General features: G+C 39.5%; 8 protein-coding genes and 1 long non-coding RNA gene across 13 annotated transcripts; 4 read left to right on the top strand and 5 right to left on the bottom strand.

Moving 5' to 3' along the window:
• Positions 1-18: 18 nt before the first annotated feature.
• Positions 19-1,991, bottom strand: LOC103846695 (NADH dehydrogenase [ubiquinone] iron-sulfur protein 7, mitochondrial). Its single transcript, XM_009123668.3, has 2 exons — positions 1,525-1,991; positions 19-490 (listed from the first exon to the last, which is right to left on the bottom strand). The coding sequence occupies exons 1-2, from the start codon at positions 1,938-1,940 to the stop codon at positions 256-258; spliced, it is 651 nt and encodes a 216-aa protein (XP_009121916.1). The 5' UTR covers positions 1,941-1,991; the 3' UTR covers positions 19-255.
• Positions 658-1,518, bottom strand: LOC103846694. The gene is made up of 2 exons (XR_628703.2): positions 1,167-1,518; positions 658-1,112 (listed from the first exon to the last, which is right to left on the bottom strand). It is a non-coding gene; the product is annotated as an uncharacterized LOC103846694 (long non-coding RNA).
• On the top strand, positions 1,970-5,176 carry LOC103846693. 2 transcript variants are annotated; one of them, XM_033282490.1, is made up of 6 exons: positions 1,970-3,865; positions 3,933-3,988; positions 4,136-4,299; positions 4,385-4,536; positions 4,640-4,697; positions 4,891-5,176. In XM_033282490.1, the coding sequence occupies exons 1-6, from the start codon at positions 3,115-3,117 to the stop codon at positions 4,955-4,957; spliced, it is 1,248 nt and encodes a 415-aa protein (XP_033138381.1). In that variant the 5' UTR covers positions 1,970-3,114; the 3' UTR covers positions 4,958-5,176. The 2 variants fall into 2 exon arrangements, with proteins under 2 accessions (XP_033138381.1, XP_009121915.1); XM_009123667.3 differs by having other exon boundaries at positions 1,974-3,865; positions 4,640-5,176.
• A 198-nt stretch (positions 5,177-5,374) lies between these two features.
• On the bottom strand, positions 5,375-10,130 carry LOC103846691 (K(+) efflux antiporter 6). Of its 2 annotated transcripts, none has more exons than XM_009123666.3 (20): positions 9,476-10,130; positions 9,135-9,178; positions 8,969-9,030; positions 8,782-8,860; positions 8,642-8,703; positions 8,478-8,553; positions 8,301-8,375; positions 7,904-7,975; positions 7,735-7,818; positions 7,532-7,600; positions 7,366-7,443; positions 7,183-7,271; positions 7,007-7,103; positions 6,859-6,912; positions 6,649-6,744; positions 6,255-6,443; positions 6,089-6,166; positions 5,961-6,005; positions 5,786-5,875; positions 5,375-5,702 (listed from the first exon to the last, which is right to left on the bottom strand). In XM_009123666.3, exons 1-20 carry the CDS (start codon positions 9,738-9,740, stop codon positions 5,685-5,687), a joined length of 1,722 nt encoding a protein of 573 aa, XP_009121914.1. In that variant the 5' UTR covers positions 9,741-10,130; the 3' UTR covers positions 5,375-5,684. The 2 variants fall into 2 exon arrangements, with proteins under 2 accessions (XP_009121914.1, XP_009121913.1); XM_009123665.3 differs by having other exon boundaries at positions 5,375-5,697; positions 9,476-10,120.
• A 995-nt stretch (positions 10,131-11,125) lies between these two features.
• Positions 11,126-13,146, top strand: LOC103846690. 2 transcript variants are annotated; one of them, XM_009123664.3, is made up of 6 exons: positions 11,126-11,493; positions 11,728-11,798; positions 11,948-12,000; positions 12,132-12,599; positions 12,694-12,784; positions 12,865-12,960. In XM_009123664.3, the coding sequence occupies exons 1-6, from the start codon at positions 11,172-11,174 to the stop codon at positions 12,949-12,951; spliced, it is 1,092 nt and encodes a 363-aa protein (XP_009121912.2). In that variant the 5' UTR covers positions 11,126-11,171; the 3' UTR covers positions 12,952-12,960. The 2 variants fall into 2 exon arrangements, with proteins under 2 accessions (XP_009121912.2, XP_009121911.2); XM_009123663.3 differs by having other exon boundaries at positions 11,143-11,493; positions 11,725-11,798; positions 12,865-13,146.
• An 8-nt stretch (positions 13,147-13,154) lies between these two features.
• On the bottom strand, positions 13,155-17,366 carry LOC103846689 (CTD small phosphatase-like protein 2). 2 transcript variants are annotated; one of them, XM_009123662.3, is made up of 6 exons: positions 16,693-17,366; positions 16,092-16,194; positions 15,626-16,000; positions 15,218-15,555; positions 14,897-15,114; positions 13,155-13,724 (listed from the first exon to the last, which is right to left on the bottom strand). In XM_009123662.3, exons 3-6 carry the CDS (start codon positions 15,987-15,989, stop codon positions 13,211-13,213), a joined length of 1,434 nt encoding a protein of 477 aa, XP_009121910.1. In that variant the 5' UTR covers positions 15,990-16,000; positions 16,092-16,194; positions 16,693-17,366; the 3' UTR covers positions 13,155-13,210. The 2 variants fall into 2 exon arrangements, with proteins under 2 accessions (XP_009121910.1, XP_033138384.1); XM_033282493.1 differs by lacking the exon at positions 13,155-13,724 and having other exon boundaries at positions 14,652-15,114; positions 15,626-16,008; positions 16,101-16,194; positions 16,693-17,359.
• A 6-nt stretch (positions 17,367-17,372) lies between these two features.
• Positions 17,373-19,451, top strand: LOC103846687. Its single transcript, XM_009123660.3, has 7 exons — positions 17,373-17,765; positions 17,852-17,951; positions 18,058-18,178; positions 18,550-18,671; positions 18,778-18,899; positions 18,975-19,134; positions 19,238-19,451. The coding sequence occupies exons 1-7, from the start codon at positions 17,606-17,608 to the stop codon at positions 19,263-19,265; spliced, it is 813 nt and encodes a 270-aa protein (XP_009121908.1). The 5' UTR covers positions 17,373-17,605; the 3' UTR covers positions 19,266-19,451.
• LOC103846688 (diaminopimelate decarboxylase 2, chloroplastic) lies at positions 19,426-21,649 on the bottom strand. Its single transcript, XM_009123661.3, has 7 exons — positions 21,047-21,649; positions 20,785-20,959; positions 20,400-20,711; positions 20,140-20,325; positions 19,941-20,063; positions 19,770-19,859; positions 19,426-19,645 (listed from the first exon to the last, which is right to left on the bottom strand). The coding sequence occupies exons 1-7, from the start codon at positions 21,538-21,540 to the stop codon at positions 19,565-19,567; spliced, it is 1,461 nt and encodes a 486-aa protein (XP_009121909.1). The 5' UTR covers positions 21,541-21,649; the 3' UTR covers positions 19,426-19,564.
• Positions 21,650-21,860: 211 nt separating this feature from the next.
• LOC103847541 (receptor-like protein 32) lies at positions 21,861-24,666 on the top strand (the record flags this gene model as incomplete). Its single annotated transcript, XM_033282931.1, has 2 exons — positions 21,861-24,285; positions 24,388-24,666. A coding segment is annotated over one exon (2,421 nt), but the record flags the coding sequence as incomplete, so codon positions are not given.
• Positions 24,667-25,582: the final 916 nt, after the last annotated feature.

The following is a 25,582-nucleotide window of genomic DNA, read 5'->3' as shown; positions in this document are numbered from 1 at the left end:
CGATTTGACAAGAGTAGGTAGGAATCAATAGCTGTTAACTGGTAGATATAACAAAAGTAACTCATTCAGACAACATAACTTTATGTTTATTTAAGTTTCCACAAAACAAACTTAGAAACGCAATCCTTTACATGGCATCTCCACCACAAAGAAACATGCTTTTGAAACGTCCACGTTTTATTAGCCCCAAACTTTGGTAAAAGAATTGTCTGATACAAACTTCTTCAACATAGGAAGAAGGATTTGGTCACTTGTTCACTTGTTCCACCAGTGCAAGAAATCCTTGCGCCTGTTGATTTTCTTCTGAAGCTGGAGGAGTCCGTAGAGCAGAGCCTCAGCTGTTGGAGGGCACCCAGGGACGTATATGTCCACTGGCACAATTCTGTCGCACCCTCGAACGACCGAGTAGGAGTAGTGGTAGTATCCACCCCCGTTGGCACAGCTTCCCATTGAAATCACCCACCTTGGCTCGGGCATCTGGTCATACACCCTGTCATTGTTTCCAGATATTAGAAAACTAGCAACTTCTTCAAACAGTATAAACAAGAACAAAAGCTTTAAGACATTCGAACTGATCCACAGAGAAATCTTCTCTAATTCTATTAGATCCTACACTGATTTTGTGGGTAGCTTGAAGAATGGATTTGAACTTATTTCTTTTTTTTTTTTTTGGTCAAAATGCTAGTTCGCTAATACTTTACTCAGCATAATTTAGAGCCAATCTAGACAAACGACTTATAAAGCTATCAATCATCTCTCTCGAAATGCATCTAAAACTTTCTCGTCTCGGTGATTGATGTTTTGAGAACCCAGGGTTCCTTGTCGTGATATGAGTAGGGATAGCGTTTGGGGCCTAAAGACATCAAACGTATAAGCTCAGCATCATTACATTCCCATTAAAAGAAGATACGCAATGCAGTTGAATGAAGGCTTCATAACATCAAACAAGAAAAATAAGATGTATCAATTTTCCATAACAACACACCTCGCAATAAGATAGACATCAGGTCTCAAAGAGAACAAAGAAAATTCACCAAGCAAGATACTAAACAGTCAGCAGAAGGAGCTACAAAATTAAGTAAAACAAAACACTATAACAATGAATCTCCTACCTCAAATTAGTAAGACCAATTTTGCTAAATCCAACCATGATAACTAACTCTAACCCATATTCTCCCCCAAGCTAGATAATCTGATTTTTTTTTTCATCTCCCCACAAAAGACAAGCACACAGATAACATTAAAAGAGATATGACTCCTGCCTAGTATGCCTACTCAAGTTCATGACTTTGAACCAAAAACTTCAAAAAATCTGTGCTAGACAATGAATACGAACGGTATGGCTTCCCAGGCAACTCTTATTATTCATATAAAAACTCTCACTTTGACACATGAACCCCAAATCACAATCACAATCTCCTGAAATCCCTAATTTGAGGCTTCTATCAACAAGCATAACAAGGCAAACGAACAAATCAAGCGGAGATTATATATCATTTCATAGGAAAGGGAGAGAGGCGTTACTTGCGAAGAGCGGGAGCCATCTTGTTAGTAAGCGTCCCGGCGACAATCATACAATCCGATTGGCGAGGACTCGGCCTGAATATGATTCCGAATCGGTCCAGATCGTAGCGAGCCGCACCTGTATGCATCATCTCCACGGCGCAGCAGGCGAGCCCGAAGGTCATGGGCCAGATCGATCCCCTACGGGCCCAGTTCATCAGATCATCTACCTTTGAGATCACGAACTCCGCCGTCTTCGAGAGACCCGGCGGAGGAGCGGAGGTCGAAGGAGGGCCTGGTCTGGTGTAGGAAGTCGGTGTCGTCGCGGGGGAGAGAGCGGGAAGCGATGTGTGGAGGTGAGAGACCGCGGCTGCGGCGCGGTGAGATTGGAGGAGGAGAGGGAGGCGCGTGGCGGTGTTGCGCGTAATCATGGCCATTTTGATTTTCTGAGTTTTTCGTGGAGTTGTGATAACCAGGCGAGTCTTATAACATTTAACTAAAAACAGGTATACATAACTATCTTATCATATACCACAGCCTAACCTTTTGTTTCTTACCTTTTTACACTGATTAATCAATTTTTATACGATATTTTTTAACCCTATCGATGAACAGCTCCACGAATAATGATTCCACGATGAAGTTCTTCCCAAAACACTTGAAAACACAGACGGTTCTCCATATACGACATTCTCGATGGACGGGCTCTCACCACAGCAGTTGGATCACAACGAACGGTTCTGCTTTACTCTGGAAACTCTGAAAGTTTTGCATCTTATAATCTGCAAGAAATTTTATAGTCTGCGATTCGAACCCCAAACTTAGATGTATAAGTTTTTAAACCTTAATCAATAGAATAGGATGCTTCCATGTCAATTTTTATTCTATCTTTTCTACTAATCAAATATATTACTATTATGAAGATTTTATAATATATAACACACAATTTCAGTATAAACATTGACTACTTGAACTTTAATTTAGAAGTGAAGATTAACCACGTTTTTTCTACAAAAGTTTTATAGGCTAGCAAAAAAAAGTTTGTATGACCTATTATTAATCAAGAAGTTTTGGCCTTTTAGATTTGGATTAAGACAATTACACTAAATATACCAGATTTTGTCCGCAGCATAATAATTTTAAAATGCATTATAAATATAAAGATCATCATCATAATTAGTTATTTGTATGTTCTTAATCATTTTCATTTGGATTTGAATAAGACCATGTAAGCCAATCGAATAAAAATCAGATCATCCATTTCTGGTATGTATTTTGGGCTTTTGGATTCAATATATTTTTGGATTAAGACCAGTGGATCTTGGCCTAAAAAGTAGAAATCCTCTTGTTTTGGGTGATAAATATGACATACGACTATTATTATTTTTCTAAAATGTAAAACCCAAACTTATACTAATATTTTAATTAGAGAATAGTTTCCGAGGTTAAGAACTAAAATGCGAATACTTTTTGGATCGAAACTCAATTTCAGATTGTTTTAAAAAAAGATACAACATTTTCCTTCCGATTCCCTCTCTTTATTCGAAAGGGCTTTTTTCTATTTTCTTTCAACAAATTCAAACTCCTTTCTCCCTCACCGTTAACGGAAAAATGCAACCTCCGATTCGTAACCCTAACCCTCGCCTCGAGTTTCTCAAACCGCTTCTCACCGACTCGACCAAGCAGTTCTTGGCACAGCACCGTACGGGCCGAACCGATTTCTCCGATTTCGAATCCATCTTCACTCGCCTCCTCCAAGACCACCGTCCCGATCCGCCTCTCGAGCTCCTCTGGTTCTACTCCGCCGTCGTCTTCCACTCCTCGAAGCAAGATTTCGGCGAAGACTCCGTGAGGCTAACCAGGAGCCTCTTCCAGATGCTGGTCCCTCTCTCCGAGTCCTTCTCCGGCGCGAAGAGGGCGGCTACGCTGTCTCCTCTCGTTTACAATCTGATTCGGTTGGTTAAGACTAGGAAGGAAGAGGTTTCGGAGCTGTTGGATGCGATTGTGAGCTACGTTAGCGCGTATTGCGGAGATGAAGAACGAGGAGGTTGTGGTGGTGGTGAGGATGAGGATGATTTGTTGATGGTGACTGGGTTTAGTTTTGCTGATTTGAATCGAGTTTGGGTTGTGGATGAAGTGGGAGTGGGTGATTGTTTGGAGATGTTCATGCCGTTTGTTGGTGAAAGATTGCGGAGAGAGGTTGGTTCTGAGTCTTGTAGCGTTGGTTGCTTAGCTGGAATCGTAGCTTCTCAGCTTCTTTTGCTCAATTTGTGCTTGAGGTTTGATTCGGGGGAGATACGAAAAGATCTGCGAGAGTCTGTGGTTCAGATGATCAATGCCTTCCATAGTTGCTACTTCTTTGGTGAGTCTTTGCTTTCTATGGAGAGTTGTTGTAGTGTGATGTGATGGTTTCTTGATCTTTGACACAGATGGCATTCTCAAGATGCTTCTGGTGGAGCCATATCTGCATCTGACTCCACTACTGGTAGGTTCTTTAGCTAAACATTGTTTCTACTCTTCTTTAATTAATGTTCTTCATTTATAAAACTGTGTGGAGTTGCTTTGTTGAATCATACTGTGTGTAACAAAGAATTGAGTTATGTTTTCATGGGAAGCTTTTCAAATCTTACAGGGCCCAGAAGACGAAGCTGCTTTAATTGAAACCGTAACGGAAGCTGTGATTGAATCGGCGGAGAGTCTATTCCTAAACCCTGGAAGTGGAAATGATCAAAGGAGTTTACAGTTGAAGAACGTTGCTATCAACTGGTTGTTTCTTTTTGCCAAGGCTTCTATTAGGTATGCGTAGAGTTATTTGGTTACTAAAAAGTAGTTGCTTTTGGTTACTTGATTGTTTTGCTTGATACTCCAAACGATCACACAGGAAAACTGAAGATCAAGAGGAAACCAGTAGGTACATGAACATGTTCTCCAGTTCACGTATACCATATCACTTGGTCAACTGGGTGATCAGTCAAGGTGAAGTGATTAGAGATGCAGACACACTGCTAAACTCTACGCCTGTATCCTTCATCGGTAAATTGCTTCCTCTATCTTTAAGATATAGATAGGTTCCCATCTGTTTTTGGAGCTTTTATGTCGGTCTTGACTAACCCATTGTGCAAAATCTGATTTCCAGAATGGCTTTTATCGCTTGAAGAGCAAGGAGTAAGGGTTTTTGACTGTGACCACTCCAAGAATTACGCCAAAACAGTGGTTCACTGGTCAAGACCAGATGTCACTCTGAAACAACAAGTTGGGGTTGATCAAGATGCAGACATGGCTGATGATCACATTGTGTCATCTATCTCAGTTATCAGCAGCAGCACAAGAAAACGTAAAGAAGAGAGGCCTGATAAGGAGGGAGAAACGAAAACGAAGCTCTTCAAGCATAGACCCAACAACTTTCAAGAGAAGTCAAGATTGCAACCTTTTGTATTCTCGGATCGTTTGGTGAATGCTACTGAGGTTGGAGTTTCAGACATGGAGCTATGAGTGCTGAAAAATCGGCTTTGCATGAAACCCTACATATGGTCGAAATGTAAGAACGCTGCTGAAGTAATAATTGTTGTCTAGAGATCTTAACAAGTCACTTTATAAGTTTTAGGATTTACTTAACCAAAAGAAAACTACTATTGTGGATCTTTAAATCGTAAACTCTTGAAGTCCTTTTATAGACCAGCAGTGTCTTTGAATCGTCTTCCATCTCCAGCATCGAAAAGTCACATTTGACTCTTCTGTGATTTACTTCTTTCTTTGACCAAAAAAAAAAAAGGAATTATTTCCCTAAAATGTATAGAGTTGTGTGTTGGATTCAGTTCGAAGAGTACGAATGTTTTACATTTCATTTTCTTAAATTTGACGTCTGACAAAATATAACAATTACTTGATATTAGAGAGTTATATGATTACAACAAAAAAAATGGCCAGTTTCTGGTATCGTGATAAGAAATACTGATTGAATTTTTTTAATCAGATTACAATCAAGGGGCAAAAAAAAATCAAACAATACTAATTACAAGTGAGGGCAGAGCAGGAGGCAAACAATTTTTTTTTTTTTTGTTGTTGTCAAAATTGGTGGAGAAGCATGACACCACTCTTCTTCTCCACAAATCTTTCTTCTCAGGAGTTGTGGGATTGGCGTGACATCAGTATCATCCGCTGTTTACCGCTTTCTGATCTTACTATTTCTCCTTTCTGCCCTAAACCATAACCATCTCTTTTGTTATTTACCTGTCATTATTACATAAAACGATGAAAGAACTACTCTGGAGACCCAACTTACCTCTATAGAAGAGTCTGGCGAAAACCATCTTAACAGTACTCCAAGATGCACAACCGCTGGTATCACTTTGAAAACCAGAGGTGTTGTAACCTGCACATACCAAACCCAATCAGCTACTTGAAACACATATAAGTAGGGAGGACTGAGGAGGCAAGCGGAAATGATCTGATCATACCAGGCTAAGAGCGGTTGTCCCCAGGAGAAGCAAGTAGAGTTTCCCCTGATAATGTTTCAAAACTTCTTTCTTCAGATATTCTAATAATCTCAATTCATATCCTAACGAGAAGCAGTTGTATTACTTACCTCGATAAGGTGGAGATTGGAGGCACGGCTAAGTAATACAAAGGCAAACTCCCCTATCTGAGCCAGAGATAGTCCAACCTGCATCAATTTAACTTAGGTCTTGTGAAGCAGAAAGTGCACGGAAGCAAACATGGTCACGAGTATAATTTGAGACATAATGTTTTACCAGCAGAGCTGTCTTGTTGTTGTAACCAAATCCCTTGACAACTGTTGTCACTATCGTTGTCTTTATGATGATTACTAATATCACAGAGGCTAACAGTATATCCACATGGGTCCACAGAAAATGGACATTAATCAACATCCCAATGCTGGCTAGGAAAAGTGCAGCAAACAAATTACGGATGGGTTCGATCTGCACCAAAAAGAGAAAGCATTTGAGTAAGACTATAAACTGTTTAAGGGGTTAGCATCGGATACTTGTCAACTGATTACTTCCTCGCCATCAGTGACAACACTAAGTACAGTCACGGGAGAAGAAAGAGACTCAAGCAGATGAAAATATTTCGCATAAACAGGGGAAACTGCAGTCTTTTTGGAAATACATGATTAGAACTTACTTGCTCCAATGTATGTTCAGCGAGATCCGTAGTTGATATCATGACCCCTGCCGCAAAAGAACCTAGTTCAAGACTTAATCCCAGCTTATCACTACACTGAAAACGTAAAAAGACCAGTCAAATAATAGTTCTCACAGATAAAAATAAAAGAAGGTAATAAACTTTATGTAAGAAAGAAACTAAAGAAAAGGAAGGCTAAGTAGGACTCACCCAGGCTACGAGTAGACAAAACGCAACCGCGGCTAACTGATAGAGTTCATTTGTCTGATAGATGAAAAAAACTTTAGCTTAATCTACAAACTGGATTTCACTGGAACAGAAGATATGAAAAATAGTCTTGAGAGAAAAGTCATGAAACCTGTGATGATAAGCTGACCATTAACTTCAGCAACCAAGGAATACATGTCCGTGATAATATTGACAGAACAGCCAAAAACGAAAGTAACACAACCGCCCTGAATAATAAAGAGAGAAGGCATTATTAACATCTTTAGAAAACGACTTGGGAGGTAAATTCTAACAGTCTTTCCTTACACTTTTGCCATTGACAACATTCCCTCAACAATGCCAGAATTTCCACCAAGAACTGGAAGCAAAGCAAACAACAAACCCACAGCACAGTCCTAGAAAAAGATGCTAAAATCAAAACTCCAAATCATTTGAAAATTCAAGAAAGACAATGGACACAACATGTTGATGGAAAGTATAATCAGATACCTGAAGAATAAGGGTTCCAATTGTAACTTGGCCATGAAGAGAATTGGTTGAATTTTTCTCCATGAGAAACTTCAGCACCTGTAGTTCATGAACATAAAACCAAATTATCAAAAACAGAGCTATCGGAAATGGATAGATAAAAAAATATATAGTACATTAAAATTACCACTGCAGTTGATGACATTGACAAAAATGCTCCTACAAATACCCCCTCCGACCGTTTACCACCACATAACTGCAAACATGACCCATTGAAAACATATCACTCTCTGGAAACGATTCAGGGTGTATACGTCTAATACAAGTGTCTAAGACTACACTTTAATCAACATAAAAAAAATGTACAGAATAAAGTACAAATTAACGCACCGACACTGTGATTCCGCACAAGAACATAAAAAGAAGAATTTGAAGAAGGCCTCCCAGAACAGCAACTGATCGAACAACTCGAAGCTACAAAGTAAGAGGAAAGGTGCCCACGAGCTTGTTATGTTAATATGTCAATTCATTATTAAGCAATCAAAGACGTTGATCTCACCTTAGCAGTGGAGAACTCTAGACCCAATGCAAAGAGCAAGAATACCACACCAAACTGGGCGACTGTTTCAACCTGCATAAATTACCATGCGCAAAAACAACAACGAATATGAATACATCATCTCCACAGCAGTCTATTGCTAAACTTAGACACTCGTAAAACTTAATTTGCCTTGAAAACGATCTAGGGTCTCTCTTATCCATCCACTATCACATGAGAAGAACCCAATTTATATTGACCCACAGAAGAAAAGGTTCCCAGTCAAAAAACAAATCAGTATTCCTGTTTTGTATAACATCTTAGTCAAAGATCATCGGAAAAAGAAAGTTCTTGAAATAATGCTCAACTAACTAAACATTCGAGACCTTAAAAGTAACCTGTCCAACACCTAGCATACCTGGACCATCTCACTGATTAAGTTCAATCCTCCAGGCCCGATGATAGATCCTGCTAGCAAATATCCAGTTATCACCTGCATAAGCATATAATGATCCAAAACAATCAATAAATCAATACATCATACTGAAACCTAAATTCATAATGATGAAGACTACGAGTAGCAAGAAAATCAGACCGGCTGCCCAGCACAAGCAAAGGCGATACCACCACAAGTTGCAGATACAATGACAACCACCAGGTCTGATATCAGTCTACATAAACCGAAGAAGTACAGATCAGATGAATAATTCATAGCTGTTTTTTTCAAAGAATCATCCCGAACAGAAATTACTAACTCACCTCAAGTCTAGCTGCAGTACTGGATATTTCGATTTGAAATTGGATATGATGAAGACATTGTCCTGTAACAACACCAAAATTTCAACGTAAGATCGAAATAAAACTAAAACCAGTCTCTGTCTTCCTGTATGAAAACTTACTTTTCGATCAATCAGAGTAGGTGTGTCCTCAGCTCTGTTATCATTGTCCAGGTTGAAAACATCATGGAGTTGAAAATGCCTACGGAAGATTAGATAACGCTTAATAAGTATTCAACTCGGGAACATTATGGAAGATAAAGAAACTTTTAGAAAGGAACAAAAAAAACAAGAATCGAATAGTGTGTACTTGTCCTCTTTCGTCTCATTTTTCTTGGTTGTCTTTACTCTGGCTACAGTTTCCAGAACAGCCTGATCACCACAAGGTACGGTCCAGATTCAGATTACTCGAATTATGCAACGAATGAGAGATATTATACATAATAGCTATACATCAGCCACTGCATTATACCAACCTGCTGCCCAGCTACACTGTTGTTGAAGCTTCCAGGATCAGCCACTGCCATTGATATAATAACCACAAGATAAAAGATTATTTCACCTTTCTAAAAGCAAAGGCTGATACGATAAGATCCACTACAGGGAACGAATCAGAAACTAAATCTCGTTGTTGATGTATTCTCGATCTAGAAGAATCATACTATTCCACATTGTTAGATCGTGATCAATCTAAGTTCCGAATCTTCTATAGATCACGGATCCAGCTCAGGATCTATCTAATCAAACACTAGTGGAGAAGCTTTTAATACTACTAGTATCTATAGCTACTTCAGCTTCCTAGATTCTCGGATACTACCTTCAGTCTGATCGCTTTCGTTGAACTCCTTCTCGAGAGCGCGATCGATGATGTCGGCGAAGCTACCTTCCTTGGGTTTACCAAGAGAAGAAGCGTTGAGATATGCTGAGTCGGAGGAGGAGTTGCCGACGGTTTCTTCTAACAGATTCAGATCCGAATCAGGGAGAGCGCGGGGAGAGGCGATGGAGAAGCAGAGGAAGAGAGAGAGGAGAGCGAGTTCAAAGGAGAGAAAGGATCTTCTTCTTCTTCCTCCTCCTTCCACCATGGCAGAACTGAATCTGGCTTGATTGAACCGGAACCGGTTTAAACACCGTCACGGGGTGGTTAAGGGGGAAAGGTCGTTTCCGTGATGCACTGTGCGCAAGTGGGAGAGAGAGAGTAGAGCGGGGAAATAGAGAAAAAGGAGATTGCAAGTGCAATGGTCAACAACTTAGTCCATACATCTAAAGATAAAGATGGTCTTATATATATATACATCTGTATTATTTCAAATTTAATTTGGGAAGTTTGTGACTTTTTTTTTTCTGTATTATACAAACTGCACCATGTGGTAGAGGAATGATGGGGGTTAGATTGGCTACACACACATCTAATTATTGATTTCGATTAGGACAACACATCTTGCATATTTTCAACTATTTTTGGGAAATTCCACGCCATAATCAATGTCTCTTTTTGGTTTTATGTTTTCAAACGTATAAATATCTCATACTTTCAGATTTGCACATATTATTATTTTGTTTGTGGATAAATTTCACACACTACTTATTTATTTGTTTTTTTTTTACAACTAGTATTTTATTAAACAAGAGTAAAGATACAAAGGAAACCCAAATAGGCAAATATTGAATAAACTAAGACCCAACACAAGGTCCAACTAGCATAAAGCCCAAAAAACCCAACTAAACGAAACAGCTTGCGGCCATAAGTCCAGCAAGAAGAAATCCGTTGAGGAAGAGTTGATTAGTCATCCACCACATGTTCGGTCGACAAACGATGCATGAAACACGTTAAGAAATCCAACCGTCGTCTTCCACCTGAGTCAGCAAAGAGGCACGGCGACGGAGCTCCGCCAACAGAGGCGAATCACAACGAAGCCAAAAGCGTAGACTGACAGATCGAAGCTTCATCACAGAAGAGAACAAACGCCTACAATCGATCTAATCACATCGAGAATTCTGAATGAATAATCGGTCACCTTTAATGAATAGAGTAAGTTTGAAGGTGAAACAAACTCAAAACGGAGGAGAAGAAAGGATCGAAGAGCTAGATCGAGAGACAAATGAGCGATGCATAACGAGAAGCGACAATCAAATTTCAACCGGAAAAGATCAGGATTAAGTCGGCGCCGTATCTCAGAGTCGAAAGCCGGCGAAGTAAGAGCTATGAAAGCCACTACTTCCTGAAATCAAAAGCCCGACAAGCGAGAGAGAAGCCGGAAGAGAACCGGCGACCAAAAAGGTTTCATCCCTCATCTTTCTCTGTGAAAGATTTGGATAGAGAACAGAGAGAAGAGAGAGAGAGAGAGAAACTCTTTCCTCTTTGCTATTTATTACTTCATGCCCGCATTTGTTTACAGTTTCACGCATTACTTAATCAGCCTATCTGTTAAATTTCATGTTGTTTTGGTCGTCAAAGAACTTTCATCAAAGGCCCCCAATTATCATGTTAGATTACACTGGGTTATTGATACCTTATGCATATTCGTTACAATATAAAGCCCAAATTCGTTAAAATTAATGTTTTAAAACCGGACCGAAAAGGTAAACCGGGAATTAAGAAACAAGTATCCTATTCAGGGAAGACGATCATCATCGGATCAGACTACTCCCCTCTCTCTCTCCGACAATACTTTCGTGTCTACCACCTGTTGACAAGAATGGCTGACAAACCAAGCAGAGCACTTGTTTTGTACGGAGACGGCTCGGCTCGATCCGTCGACCCGTCGAATACGCACATCCATTCTCTCGCTTCCGTCGGTACTTGCGGCTTCTTGAGCCTTCCTCATGCACCTCCAGGTTTCTCACTCTCTCTCTCTCTCCCTTACCTTTGATTCTGTGAGGCACTTACGATCCATTGGATTAAAAGACCGAAACTTTCCGACAAGGGTTGCGAAAGTGCATTTGGATTTATTTCATTTCCACATGAATTTTCATTCTCTCTTGCATTGAAGTCCACATAGAATCGAATTTATTTTCTTTTGCTGTTCTGCTACTAGATATTTACTCTGCTGTGTTGTTCCGTTACAGCAGAAACTGAGGACGAAAGAATAGTTCGAGAGTTTGCTCATTTGCTTGATGCATCAGAAGCTTATACTTTAGCCGTGAGATAGATTCTTCACTCTCTCAATAACAATAACTTTACACAGATAATCAACGTTATGAGCGTGTATTATTGATACATGTGCTTAAATAGTTTTATTCAGACACTAGAGGTTAACGAAATAACGAGTGTTTTTTTTTTCGATAACAGAGTGGATTAAAAGCTAATGGAAGTGAAAATGAAGTCTCAACGTTGTCCGAAAGGTTTTGTCTTTTCTTTTCTCTGATCTGTATAGTTTTAATAGTCTTTTTCGGTAATCAATGGCCGGTAACATCCACATGATGATGCTATTTTCTTGCAATAATGTCACTGACACAAATGTATTATGGTGCAGGTTTATGGGAATCAAGGCTGCTTTAGTAACGGACAGTTCTTCTCTGACTTCTTTCGGGAAGCTGATTGGCTTAGATGTATTACAACTCAATGAAATTCACCAAAAGAGTGATGATTCCTTTCCGTCTGATGCCACAGCAACTGAATTACTGAGGCTGCTTGGGTTTGAAGAAGGAAAGTGCTTGGATGTGAGCCTATACGACTCCGTTTTTGTGCATATAGGTGGTGATAACGTGAGAACAATCAACTCTTTGATTGGTAGTATTATGAGAATGTCTCAGCCTGGTTCAGAGATTGCACCTCGCTTGCATCTCTCTCTTGTTCTCAGCTATGGTTCCGTCACAGACAAGGATGTTTCAGATTTTAATGTCAAGAAGACTCCACAAGAAGGTATTAACCCGGCATTTCAAGGACTAGTCCCGCGTCAGAGCTACACCATGCGAGGTGAAAAGACACGAGATAATGTTCGGTAAGAGACTCGATATTCTTTTTTTGGTGGTCAAACCCATAAGAATCTGATTAAAACTTTTTCTGAAGTTTATCGTTTCGTTCGTGACACACAGGGACTACTGCCCTATGTTGGTAGCTCAGTGGCAAGATGCAGTAACACGGAAAGACTTGGTTGATACATTATCTTTTGAAGCTCTGAAAAAGGTATATGATTTACTAACTTAACGCAAGTTCCTTCGTTATATAAGGCATGGCTTGTCTGAACCTTTTTTTGTCCATTGTAGCTCTCTGGAAGCCTTGTTATACCTGCTGATCGGTTCATCCACGAAGTTGCTTTCAAACTTTGGAAGGCCCCAAAATATGGAGCTTAAAAACAAAAACGGTATTTTTATTGTTGAATAACATACTCTTTCCACTTTTGGAGTTGATTGTGGATTGATCTCAACTTTTACATAAAAGGGAAAAAATGAAAAAAAAAGGTTTATTTTTCTTCTAATTTCCTCATCTTGTTATCCAGTTTCATACACAAGAAAACATGGATTTTAACCTTGTTGGTCGTTGCTATATATATATATACTAAGGATAGTTCCACGCATTGCATGTATTTGATTTTAAATAAGGTTAGGGATGCTATTTAACCGGATAGTAGTTAGTACCACCGATCCAAGACAGTCTCAATTCATCTTCATAAAGCCTTTCTCCTTTATGATCCCTTGAGATCTTCCTAAGATATAACCCTTCTCTCTTCACCACCCAAATGCACTCTTCCTCATCCGGATTATCACACTGCCAGCTGAACTTCCTCTCGCCTGCGAAAACCGTCGCGGTCTGGCCATTAGGCGAGCCAAAGGAGGTGAAGAAGGTGCACTGAAAGTATGTGTAGAGGAACGGTATTTTGATGTACACTGGCTTGAAGGACCAGCTTCTGGATTCGCCCGGTTTGAGATTTTGATTGCCTAATTTGTTAGTAGTCGACCAGCAGGTGACGGTGAGGCTTCGGTTTCGTCCCTGGTGTTTTGTGATCTCGTTTCTTACTTCGAACCGGGCTGCTGATGTTGTGGTTAGAACACATGCTGACGCGATGAGAAGGCACCACGTGACTGTTGTGGTTAATCGGATTCTGAACTCCATTGCTCTGTTCTGTCTTTTAAAAAATGTTGGTTTAGGGGCTTGTTTATATATAAACGGGTGAAGTGGTTTGTTTAAATAGCAAGCAACAGAAAACGGAAGTGGTAGTGACAAGTCTAACAAAGTAACAAACTTCTGTTAAGGCATAACTCGTTTGCTTTATTTTTAAAACATTTCTATATTTCCTTTGGAAGTTATATCCCCACATGTTTTTACATTTACCAACTCCGTAGGCTTATTGTATTCTTTTCATCTTCTTCTTTTTCTCTGGTTCATTCACCTATTTTTGTCGTTACAAGTAGCAAAAATAACATACTAGTTACAAAGAGGGGGGTTCTAAATAGGGCTTCCATCTATAACCAACTGTGGTTCTATAGTAATTTTAAAACCACTACAAGCTAGCTGAACACACAGGGTTCGGAGTACTAGTTCGGAACATTGATTGATACTATCATACAGCTACTTGCTACACAGGATTTTCTATGCGACCGTTGGATCAATATCATCTAGGATTTCAAGGCGACGATTCTGGAATCCCACCGCTCCAACGACTTGCATCGGTTTTAAACCCTGTATAGAATCATGAAAGTCTGACACATTAAGTCGAGAAGAAGAATATTAAAACAATTCACAAGAGAGAACATCATGATTAGTAAAGCATTACTTCGTGTATAAACGAGGACAAGAACTTAAACTAGCAGACAACAAGATGTCAAGATCCATTCACGAATTGTAAAAGAGCAGTATGGAGAACTCTGTCAGAATGGAGAAAAACTAGTTTACTATTCTAATCACAATTATCCACGAGGTGTGACACAACAACATTCAGATATTTTATGTCATTAGACCCTTAAACTCCTTTACAGGCTATGTAAATCAGTAAATGTAATGTGTCTTGTAGTGACTATTTATGTGTGAGGGTAATAAATAGGCCAGAAAACAATAAAATAAAAGAGAGCCAAATATAAATTATTCTGCAACTAAAAACTGTTTACAGGCTATTATTCTTTGTATACCAAGTTCTTTAAACTAATAAGAAAACAACATTTGCGATATATATATCTTCCAGCTTCTGATCCCCCTCCAGACTCAATAGGAAGAGAACCTTCCATTAAGCTTTCCAAAGCATATTCTCCCAAAGAGAAACTCGTCTCCTCTTATGCCAGCTTATAGCTTGGGAGACTTTACCTTTCGAAAGGATCTCCAGCCTCTGCAGGATACTCAGGTGCAGCTACAGCTGCATCAATCTTTTCCCTTAGATTGAATTTCTTGGCTATCATCGGCCTTACATCTTCGGCTCCTATTAAGCTTTCTAGAAACGGCAGCAAGTGAAGGAGCTCTTTATCTGAGGGGTCATCAAACCAGCTCTCTATTGGCACCCCATTCTCCACTTGGAACCCAAACGCCTACAACATTGCACAACAACAAATGTTAATTGATAACATTATACTTTGCTTTAAACTATAATAACTGATAAATAATGTTGCGTAGAGGGATGATATTTAATACCTGTGGGGAGTTATCGACGATGATAACACGAGACAAATCACGTCCGAGGACAGACAAATCCTTAAGGTAGTTACCGTCAAAGAAAACACACGAGTCACGGTACACTCTATGGCGAAAAAGCTTCCTCTTAGGGTCAAGCACGTTCAGAAGCTGCTCGGCGTAGATACTTTGGCTAGCGGTAAATATAATAACCTCAAAGAGACGAGACACTCTCTCCATAAACTCTTTGAGGTGAGGACGGCACCGCACATAAACCATATGCTCCTCTTCATTGAAATGTACAGTGAATGTGAAATCCACCTCACCACACGGTTCTAGACTAGAGTGCACAAGAGTTTCTATGCAAATAAAAAAAAGAGAAATTGTTACAAAAATAACATAAAATAAAACAAATCAAGTAAGCCTTACCATCGAGGTCTAGGACTAGGGAGATGGGAGGGCAGCTTCGGGTCTGTTTAGGAAGCAAGACGGGTCTGAAAGTAGGGACAACGGAGGACAAGTTGGGGAGGTTCTTGATGAAGAGATAAGGATCAAACTCGTCGAACTCTTCCTCCTCTTCGTCCTCCACGTTGCATACGGAGGTGATAAGGCAATCTTGGCCACGCTCTTCGACGCACTCCAGCTTCGAGCTCTTCATCGCTAGATAAACAGCGGAAACTGAATCCAAGTTACAATGTGAATCAGCGGAGCTTGGAGTTAGAGCAATCAAACGTTCGTAAGGGCTCTGTGCATCCAAATCGGGAGAAGAAGGAGAGCCATCATCGTCTTCCATTTTAAAAAAGCCTATTTAACATTAATGTAATTACACATCTAAAATTAGAGTTGTAAAGATCCAAACTTTACACCGAGAGAGAGATTGTGTTTTAGCTTTTACCTTGTGGGAGAACTCTCTTTCACTCTGTAGCTACCGAGCGGAGCCGGAGCTAGATCAGATCTCGAGCAGAAGCTATAGCTCAAGACACACACACAAGGATTATCTGGAGAAAGAAAAAAAAAACAGATCTGGGATTAGAAAGGAGCAAGTAAGCAAGCTCTAGATGAAATAACAAGCACACGAGATTTTTTTTTTTTAAAATTAAATTTTGGAGCCCAAAAGAAGCTAATTTGAAATCTTCCCGCTCGCAGAAAGTGACAGAAATCAATATTTTTATTTTATCTACAGAACCGAACCGGAATCCAAAACCAAAACCCACGAAATCGAAATTTTCAATTTTTCTAGGGATTTTTCTAACAAAACAGATGACAGTTCAAATTCTGTTGAAAAAGAAAGGTTTTGACTGAAAAGACGATTAGTTTCCGCTTTCTCCGCAAAAAATCTCGGCAACAAAGGAGAAAGACTGGTTAAATTTTCCAACGAAGCTTCCGGAACCAGACTCTATCACTGAAAACTCGAGCTGAGAGAGAAGAAGAAACGGAGAGGGAACCCCCAAAAAAATAACCCTAGAGACAGTAAAGCTGATCGGAAAAGGCTGTACCTCCGATCAAAACGATTTCAGCTCTCTTCGTCTTCTCTCTCTCTCTCTCCGGAAATATAAAGAGTACAATATTTTCTGTAGAGACGAATATAGTATACTCATAATTAATTAAAATTTGCAATTTAGTGCCCTCGTATTTTTATATGTTCTTATTAGCACCTCGACAGTTTTCGATTTTAAAACAAAACCCATGCATTCAGTGAGTAGGCCGGAAAATGATGACAACATCGCCTGTTCGAGGAGAGAGACCATGTCATATTAACTTTCTGGTTTACCTAATATAGAAGCTGCGCATACGTTATAGGTTATTGGAGTATTAATTATATCTCTGAATAAAATAATTCTTTTTATAGATTCTGTTGAGTCCTCTCTATATATATAGGAAGGTCTTTAATTTCATGGGTTCTATAATGTTGGAATATTGTTTCATGTCATTCATGATGCTGTAGATTTGTTACCAAACACGCAACACATCAACTTAAGTGTGGAGAAACTGCTACCAAGCATTGAGACATTGGTTCGGATTGATTGGTTTCACAAGTACTGAGTTGTTTATAATAACATACTAGAAACGCAAGGAGTTAGATTGCAAATTACACCGAAAAACATTTAAGACGGCGACGTTTTGATAGTCATCGTCAACTTCGAGAAACATACAATAGAAATTGATCATCGTCAAGCACGTCCGAATCAAGGAAAAAAAAAAAAGAAAGAAAGAAAGAGATTCGCCGCACGTTGTTCAAATCGAAAATTTTGAAAGAAAGAAAGCGACACTCAGCAGATCTTACCATCTTTTCTTAACCTGGAAGATTAATCAGACACCGAGAGAAAGAAAAAAAAAAGTTATATAACACTTTTCGTAAACAAACAAAAAAAAAAGGTTGGACCTTTAGAGAGAAAGAGAGAGGTTTTGATGGTGTGGTTGACGAATCAACAGATCGGGACATGGAAAAGGAAACGAATTTTGGTTGGATCGTTGTTAATATGCTGGCTAATCTTAATGTTCTTCACTCCCAAAGTTCCTCTTCATTCCTTCAGACACCATGTCTTCGCTGATAAACGCAATTTCATGGGTACTCACTCTCTCTCTCTTGTTTCTATCTCTCTATATGTGCATGTGTGTAATAAAGACAAGTGTTTTGTGTTGGTTAATGAGCAGGAGTGCCAAATACATTGAATGTCATGACCAACTTTCCTTTTCTTATTATTGGTGTTCTTGGTTTTGTTCTTTGCCTTGGAGGCAGTTTCTTTAATATCAGGTTGACTTCCCTCTCTCTCTCTTTCTATTTCTGAGTTCTTATTAATGTTTAACATCTTTGTTTTTTTGATTGCTTATGATAAGCTCAATTATGTAATTAAATGCAGTTTGAAAGGTGAGATCTGGGGATGGACACTGTTCTACGCAAGCGTTTCAAGCTTGGCCTTTGGCTCTGCTTATTACCATCTCAAACCTGATGACAACAGAATCGTCTGGGACACTTTGCCTGTTCGTCCTCTCACTAATCACTCGCTTTAGTATCTTCTTTTTAGTCTATGGAATGAGTCTTCTTTACCTTAGGCATAGCTGCTTCTTGATTAACGACTGGTAGTTGTAGATATTGATTAAGCACGGCTTAGCTCTAGCTATGCAAAGACTCTTAGATGATTGCAGATTCTATGAATAGCTTAGTTTTCTTGGTTTGTTTGTACAAGCACATTGTACAAAAAAACGACTAGAATCTTCTTATAGCTGAAGCGTAGACGAACCTTCTTAGAGATTTTTTAGCTGTAAAGTTGAATGATTAAATTAAGTCGTTCTTTTTGCTTTAATGGTTGGTTATGAAGAGCTGTTTCTTGATTAATGACGGTATATTGCAGATATTGATTGCGTATTCGTCGCTTTTCTCTAGTTTTTTGGTTGAGAGAGCGGGGGAGAGAGTAGGATTGAGTTGCCTCGTCTTGCTTCTGTTCATATCAGTTTTCAGCGTTGCTTACGCCAGGTAACATCATAACAGAAAAAAAAACATTACCTTCTTGTATATATGGGTTAATGATTTTTAGGCAGGTTCAGATTGAAGTTATTATATGTGTTTTAGTTGATGGCAGAGTGTTTAATGATCTCCGGTTATGCCTCACGTTCCAGTTGATTCCATGCCTGGTGATTCCCGTCATGACCGTTTTGTTACCTCCTAAGTACACTCACTCTAGGTTCTGGCTCTTGGCAACAGGTTTGTTACTCAAAAAAAACACTTTTGAGTTAGAGAATCCGCTCTCTTCTGATATGTGATTCGTTGTGAATGCAGCTGCTCACGCTGTTTCCAAGATCGAAGGACTTGCAGACAGCAAAATATACAATTTTAATGGATATACAATTAGTGGCCATTCGCTTGGACATTTGTGTTCAGCATTGGCTATGGTTTTACTTACCGTTATGCTTTTGTACAGAAGCATTCGGTTTCCGAGGTAGCTTCTTCTAACCGTCTCTTTAGTTCTTTCTTTGATCTTTGACTTCCTTGAGACCTGAGACATTCTTTATTCTTGTGTGTGATGACGAAACCAAAAGCAGATTAAGTGAACTCAAAGGCCATCCTTGACATCCATTGATGACTGCTCTTTCCCTCTATTTTTTTTGTAATTCAGATCCTTGACAGCAGATTTTGTTGGATTATTAGGTAAATTTTGTTGGCTTTTACTAATAAATTTGATTTAGCTTTTGAGTTTAGTTTAAATACAATGGACTCACTTTCTTTTTACTGTATTGAAATGTGTTATTTTTCTTATTCATCACCTTATTTGAAGACTTTGGGTTTAACAAGTAAAACATGAAAATCTAACACAGCAATAGCATTACAGAAGTGAATGGAGATAGCAACAAACAATGATGAATGAAAATCTATAGACCGTTGAAGAAACGCAAATGGTCTTCGAATGTCTCAGCATGCCTGATCTTAGTGATCGATCCATCATCTTCAACCTGCACAAAAAACAGCACATTCATCAATTTTCCTCCAAACAGAAAGCACTCTAATGTTTAAAATTCATATCATAAACTCTAATAGTGATTTCTCCAGAAAACAAGAAGAAAATGTGTGAATTACCCAGTATTCTGGAGGACGCATCTTGAGATTGTAAGTGGAAGCCATGCTCATACAGTATGCACCAGCATCATGAACCACTAGACCAGCTCCCTGTAACCAATAGAATTAAATCATTAGATTCCACATTATTTCTTGAGCTTTCAAACAGAATCAGATCCTTATATCTATCACCTTTGGAGGAGTGGGAAGCTCTCTGTCTTTGCCCAAGAAATCAGCAGATTCACAAACAGGACCCACTACGTCGAATTTGGAAACCTCTGCTTCAGGTGCTGGAGGAGAGACCAACTCAATGTGCTGTTGTATTATAAGAAACAAGAAGATGTTTAGCTATAACTCCCAAGGAGGTAACAAAAATATATGATTTTATTACCTGATAGGCATCATAAAGACTGGGACGGATTAGCTCAGCCATACTTCCATCGATCACAATAAAGTTTTTAGTTCCATTTGTCTTCACACCGGTTACATGGTTGACGAAACAGCACGTGTTTGCAATCAACGACCTCCCTGGCTCGATTATTAGATTCAAGTCTCGTGACAGAACAAGCTCTCTTACCTGGAACAATACATCAAAAGATTGTAAAAATTCTACCAAAATGAAAGAAAGAGTCTCTGAGATGTTGTTCTTACTGTGTTGATGAGATCCATAGGTGTAGGAAGGACAGCACCGGCATGGTAATAATCAATCCCTAAACCACCACCAATGTTCAAGTAACTAACTTCAAACCCTTGACGCCTGATCTCATCAATGTACTCCACCATGAGAACCGCAGCATCTCTGAATATATCCACCTTTGTAATGGTGGAGCCAAGATGGCAATGAGCTCCAACTAGCTTGAGCTCATTGGGATGAGCCTTCACCTCATCGAGAAACCACTGAAGCTTCTCGTTCCTGATACCAAACTTTGAGTTCTTGTTCCCCGTAGCTACATATGGATGCACCTGAAGAAAAAAAAAACTCACTCATATCCATATCTCTGTAGAAAAATCTATTATGCTAACAAAGAAACCATACCTGAGGATCCACATCAGGATTGATACGCAGCAGAACATTGACCTGCTTACCAGAGATTCTCGAAGCTTCCACAATATTCTCCAAGTCAAACTCACTATCAACATTTACAAAAACTCCTTCTTGAGCAGCTAAAACTAAATCCTCCAACAGCTTCCCATTTCCATTGAAAATACACCTATTCATTTATAAAGCAAATACATAATCAACAACTATCACAACAGCCACTAGGCCAACTCAAACAATCTATAACAATAATGTTTACTTTGTTGGATCGAAACCAGCGAGAAGAGCAAGCCTGAGCTCGTTCCCACTAACGAGGACAGCACCACATCCTTTACTCCTCAAATGCTCCAGAATCTTGAGGTTGTTATTAGCTTTAATAGCGTAGCCAATGACGGACCTCACACCTTCCAAGGCCTCTTTGTAAGCCTCGACGTTCCTCGTGATCTGAGGCTTGCTGTACAAGTAAAAAGGTCTTCTCTCGACGCTCTCCATGATATCCTCAACCTTAGTTCCCTCGCAGTAGAGGAACCCATCTGAGGATTTCTTGAAACAGTGCTTGAACGCAGCATCCTTCGTCGGGGTTTTCACCGAGTTTTGGGATGCGGCGGCGGTGGCTTTGACGGAGAGGCGGTTAAGTGGTTTCGAGGTGGACTTGAGAGACAGAATTGAGATTCTTGGGAGGGAGGATTGGTATCGGTTTAGGTTTCCGCGGAGAGATGGAGGTTGGGAGAGGAGCTGAGTAGATGACGCCATGTCTGGTGGAGAGATTGTGAGTTGTTTGGAAGTGAGACTGAAACAGTGGCGCTGAAACTAGGGTTTTGTCAAAGAGTTAAGTTACACGTGGCTTTGTCGGGTCCGGTTTTGGATAACCGCTGATATGACTTGGAGTGGTGGTGGTTAGTTGAACCGTTGGTCTGCTGTAATTTGTGACGAGTCATTTAAGTGATGAGCCCAGGAAGAAACCCCAAAGAAAAGTCAAGTCGTAAAGTTTACGTCGTAAACTCATTTATTAATGCTACGTGTAACGTGGGCAAACTTATTACATTCTTCTATTTGTTTAGGTCTCTTTGTAATACTTCTACGAGTTCCAGATTCAGAAGCCTTGTTCCGGCTGGACGGTGTCATGGGTGAATAACAGCGACTGCTGTTCTTGGGATGGTATCGCATGTGATGCCACTTTTGGGGATGTGATTGAGCTGAACCTTGGTGGCAACTGCATCCATGGCGAGCTCAATTCCAAAAACACTATTTTGAAGCTTCAAAGTCTTCCTTTTTTACAAGCTCTCGACCTTTCAGACAATTATTTCAGTGGTAACATTCCATCTTCGCTTGGAAATCTTTCTAAGCTAACCTTTCTTGATCTTTCAAAAAATGCTTTTAATGGTGAAATCCCATCTTCACTTGGAAACCTTTCTAACCTCACCATTCTCGATCTCTCCCAGAACAAACTTATTGGTAAAATCCCATCTTCTTTTGGCAGATTGAAACATCTCACCGGCTTATATGCTGCAGACAACGAGCTTAGTGGTAACTTTCCTGTTACGACGCTACTAAATCTAACAAAATTGTTATCTTTATCACTCTATGACAACCAGTTCACAGGCATGCTTCCACCTAACATAAGCTCACTCTCCAACTTGGTGGCCTTTTACATAGGTGGTAACGCTTTAACTGGAACTCTTCCTTCTTCCCTCTTTAGCATCCCTTCTTTGCTTTACGTTACTTTGGAAGGTAACCAACTAAACGGTACACTTGATTTTGGGAACGTATCTTCATCATCAAAGCTAATGCAACTACTACTCGGGAATAACAACTTCGTGGGATCGATTCCCAGATCCATCTCCAAATTAGTCAACCTTGATACACTTGACCTTTCGCATCTCAACACCCAAGGCTTAGCACTTGACCTTAGCATTCTCTGGAATCTCAAGTCACTCGTAGAACTCGACATCTCCGACTTGAACACCACCACTACGTTTGACTTGAATGCTATCTTATCATCTTTCAAGTCACTAAAATCTCTGAATCTCTCGGGAAACCACGTTACGTATGAAAAGCGAAGTTCAGTTCCAGATCCTCCGTTATTAAGCGATCTGTACTTGTCAGGATGCGGAATCACCACCGAGTTTCCAGGGTTCATACGAACTCAACACAACATGTGGAGACTAGACATTTCCAACAACAAAATCAAAGGTCAAGTCCCTGGATGGTTATGGGAGCTATCAACTCTTCAATATCTGGATCTTTCCAACAACACTTTCGTCAGTTTCGAGAGTCCGGAAAAACTCCTGCAACCATCTTCTCTGTTTTACTTTTCCGGCGCCAACAACAATTTCACGGGCGGGATCCCCAGTTTCATATGTGAGTTGCACTCTCTAATCATTCTCGATTTATCTAGCAACAGATTCAACGGTTCATTCCCACGTTGTGTCGGAAAGTTCAGTAGTAGTGTCCTTGAAGCTCTAAATCTTAGAGACAACTGTCTAAGCGGACGTCTTCCAAAGATTATATCAAGAGGTCTAAAGTCTTTGGACATCGGTCATAACAAACTGGTTGGAAAGCTTCCGAGATCTTTGATCGCTAACTCTTTTCTTGAAGTTTTGAATGTGGAAAGCAACAGATTCAACGACACGTTTCCATCCTGGTTGAGTTCTCTCCCCGAGCTACAAGTTCTTGTCCTTCGCTCCAATGCATTCCATGGACCAGTACATCAAACTCGGTTTTCTAAACTGCGGATCATCGATATATCGCATAATCGGTTCAACGGAACGTTGCCATCGGACTTCTTTGTGAATTGGACAGCAATGCACTCTATTGGAGATCAATCTAACGGAAACTATATGAGTACAGCCTATTATTTTGATTCGATGGTTTTGATGAACAAAGGTGTAGAGATGGAGCTGGTACGTATCTTATATATCTACACAGCGCTAGACTTTTCGGAGAACGAATTTGAAGGAGTGATTCCATCTTCCATCGGTTTGTTGAAAGAGCTCCTTGTGCTCAACTTATCAGGCAATGCTTTCACCGGCCACATCCCGTCGTCTGTGGGGAACCTCTCGTCTCTCGAGTCACTGGACCTTTCCAGAAACAAGCTTACGGGAGAAATTCCACAAGAGCTAGGGAACCTCTCCTACCTTGCTTACATGAACTTCTCTCATAACCAGCTTGTGGGACTAGTGCCAGGGGGCACTCAATTTCGAACGCAGCCATGCAGTTCTTTCAAGGACAACCCGGGACTTTATGGCCCTTCACTTAATCAAGCTTGTGTAGATATTCACGGGAAAACATCACAACCGTCTGAATTGTCGAAGGAAGAAGAAGAAGATGGCCAAGAGGAGGTGATAAGTTGGATAGCAGCTGCAATTGGTTTCATACCTGGTATTGCATTTGGATTCACGATGGGATACATAGTGGTTTCCTACAAACCAGAGTGGTTTATCAACCGTTTTGGCCGAACCAAACGCAGAAGAATAAGCCCCACACGTCGTTAAAGAGGTAATCTTCTCGACTGTTTTTTTTTTTTAAACTAAAACTATATACTAGATTTGTCTCAGTGAATCAATTAATTATGTATTGTTTATTCCCTATTTTGTATAGCTTTCTTAAACCTAAGGGAAAAATCTCAAAGAAGAAAATCAACCAACCAAACTAGAAGTAGAAGGCCTGCAAAGAAAGAAGGTTGGATTAAAATAATTTCAGATGATTCCAAATATTTTTTGTTTTCGCATCAGACAGATTATCACATTATAAGTTTTAGTTGTTGTTTGATCTTTTGTATTGTGCGTATCTGATTCACTATGCTCTGTATCTCTATATCTGAAGAACCATGTTTCAGTAAAACAAAAGTAGCTGAGTTTACAGTCACACATGTCTTTTCCACTTCTTCCTTTGTTCTGTCATATCATATGAGCAGTGACAAGTATCTTGAGAATCCATCATCACGGCGCAATAACATAAATATTTGACGTGAATACCCATCTTTTGTAAACTATTTGTAGGAGAGATGCTTCTTGTGACAAAAAAAAAAAAGGAGAGATGCTTCTTAGTTCTCGTTAAAGAGGAAACGAGTAGTACGGTTTACAGGGCAGGTTTTTGAAACGAGTTTTTTATTGCATGTTGTGTAAAAACGTTTGTTGAGTGCTATTTTAAAATTATACACAATTAAATACTAATATTTATTATACATACATATATAAATATGTATTTTGAAAATTTTATATTGAGAACTCCATGGGGTTACGATTGATCTGTTGCACTCAACAAACGCTTTCATCCAAGAGCCGTAGAGAACGTGAAACAAAATATAAGGCCCAAACTTTCCATAACCAACATTCTAGTATTAGTAGTATTGATCAAGAGCAGAAAACAGTATTTTGCCACTTGTTATTAATTAGAGTAAACAATACTATTTGACATTTGTTATTGGATGTATGATGTTTCCATAATCTGTTCAGACTTCAGACATTTTGAAGAACACACTCGCGGGTTGGTAAAGGATAAAATATTGGATAGAATTTAACTACTACAGTATAGTTCAAGCTATTGAATTAGTACTGTATTTAATAATCTTGGCAACTGAGAGCACGAAAATAAAGGATTAACATAATTGAAATCAGAGCAGCATTGCCGATGAGGCGTTGAAATAATAATTGACTTGGGATTTACTCTCTCTGAAGAAAAATACTTATTCTAATTAGAGTGGTTTACATGTTAATACCTAGGGCTGGGCAAATAAACCGAACCCGAAAACCCGAACCGAATCCGATCCGATAAAAATGAATCCGAACCGATC

Source organism: Brassica rapa, chromosome A10 (assembly GCF_000309985.2).
Source record: "Brassica rapa cultivar Chiifu-401-42 chromosome A10, CAAS_Brap_v3.01, whole genome shotgun sequence".
Classification (NCBI taxonomy): Eukaryota; Viridiplantae; Streptophyta; class Magnoliopsida; order Brassicales; family Brassicaceae; genus Brassica; species Brassica rapa.
The sequence above is the reverse complement of the archived record's forward strand: the minus strand, read 5'-3'. Positions and strand labels throughout refer to the sequence as shown.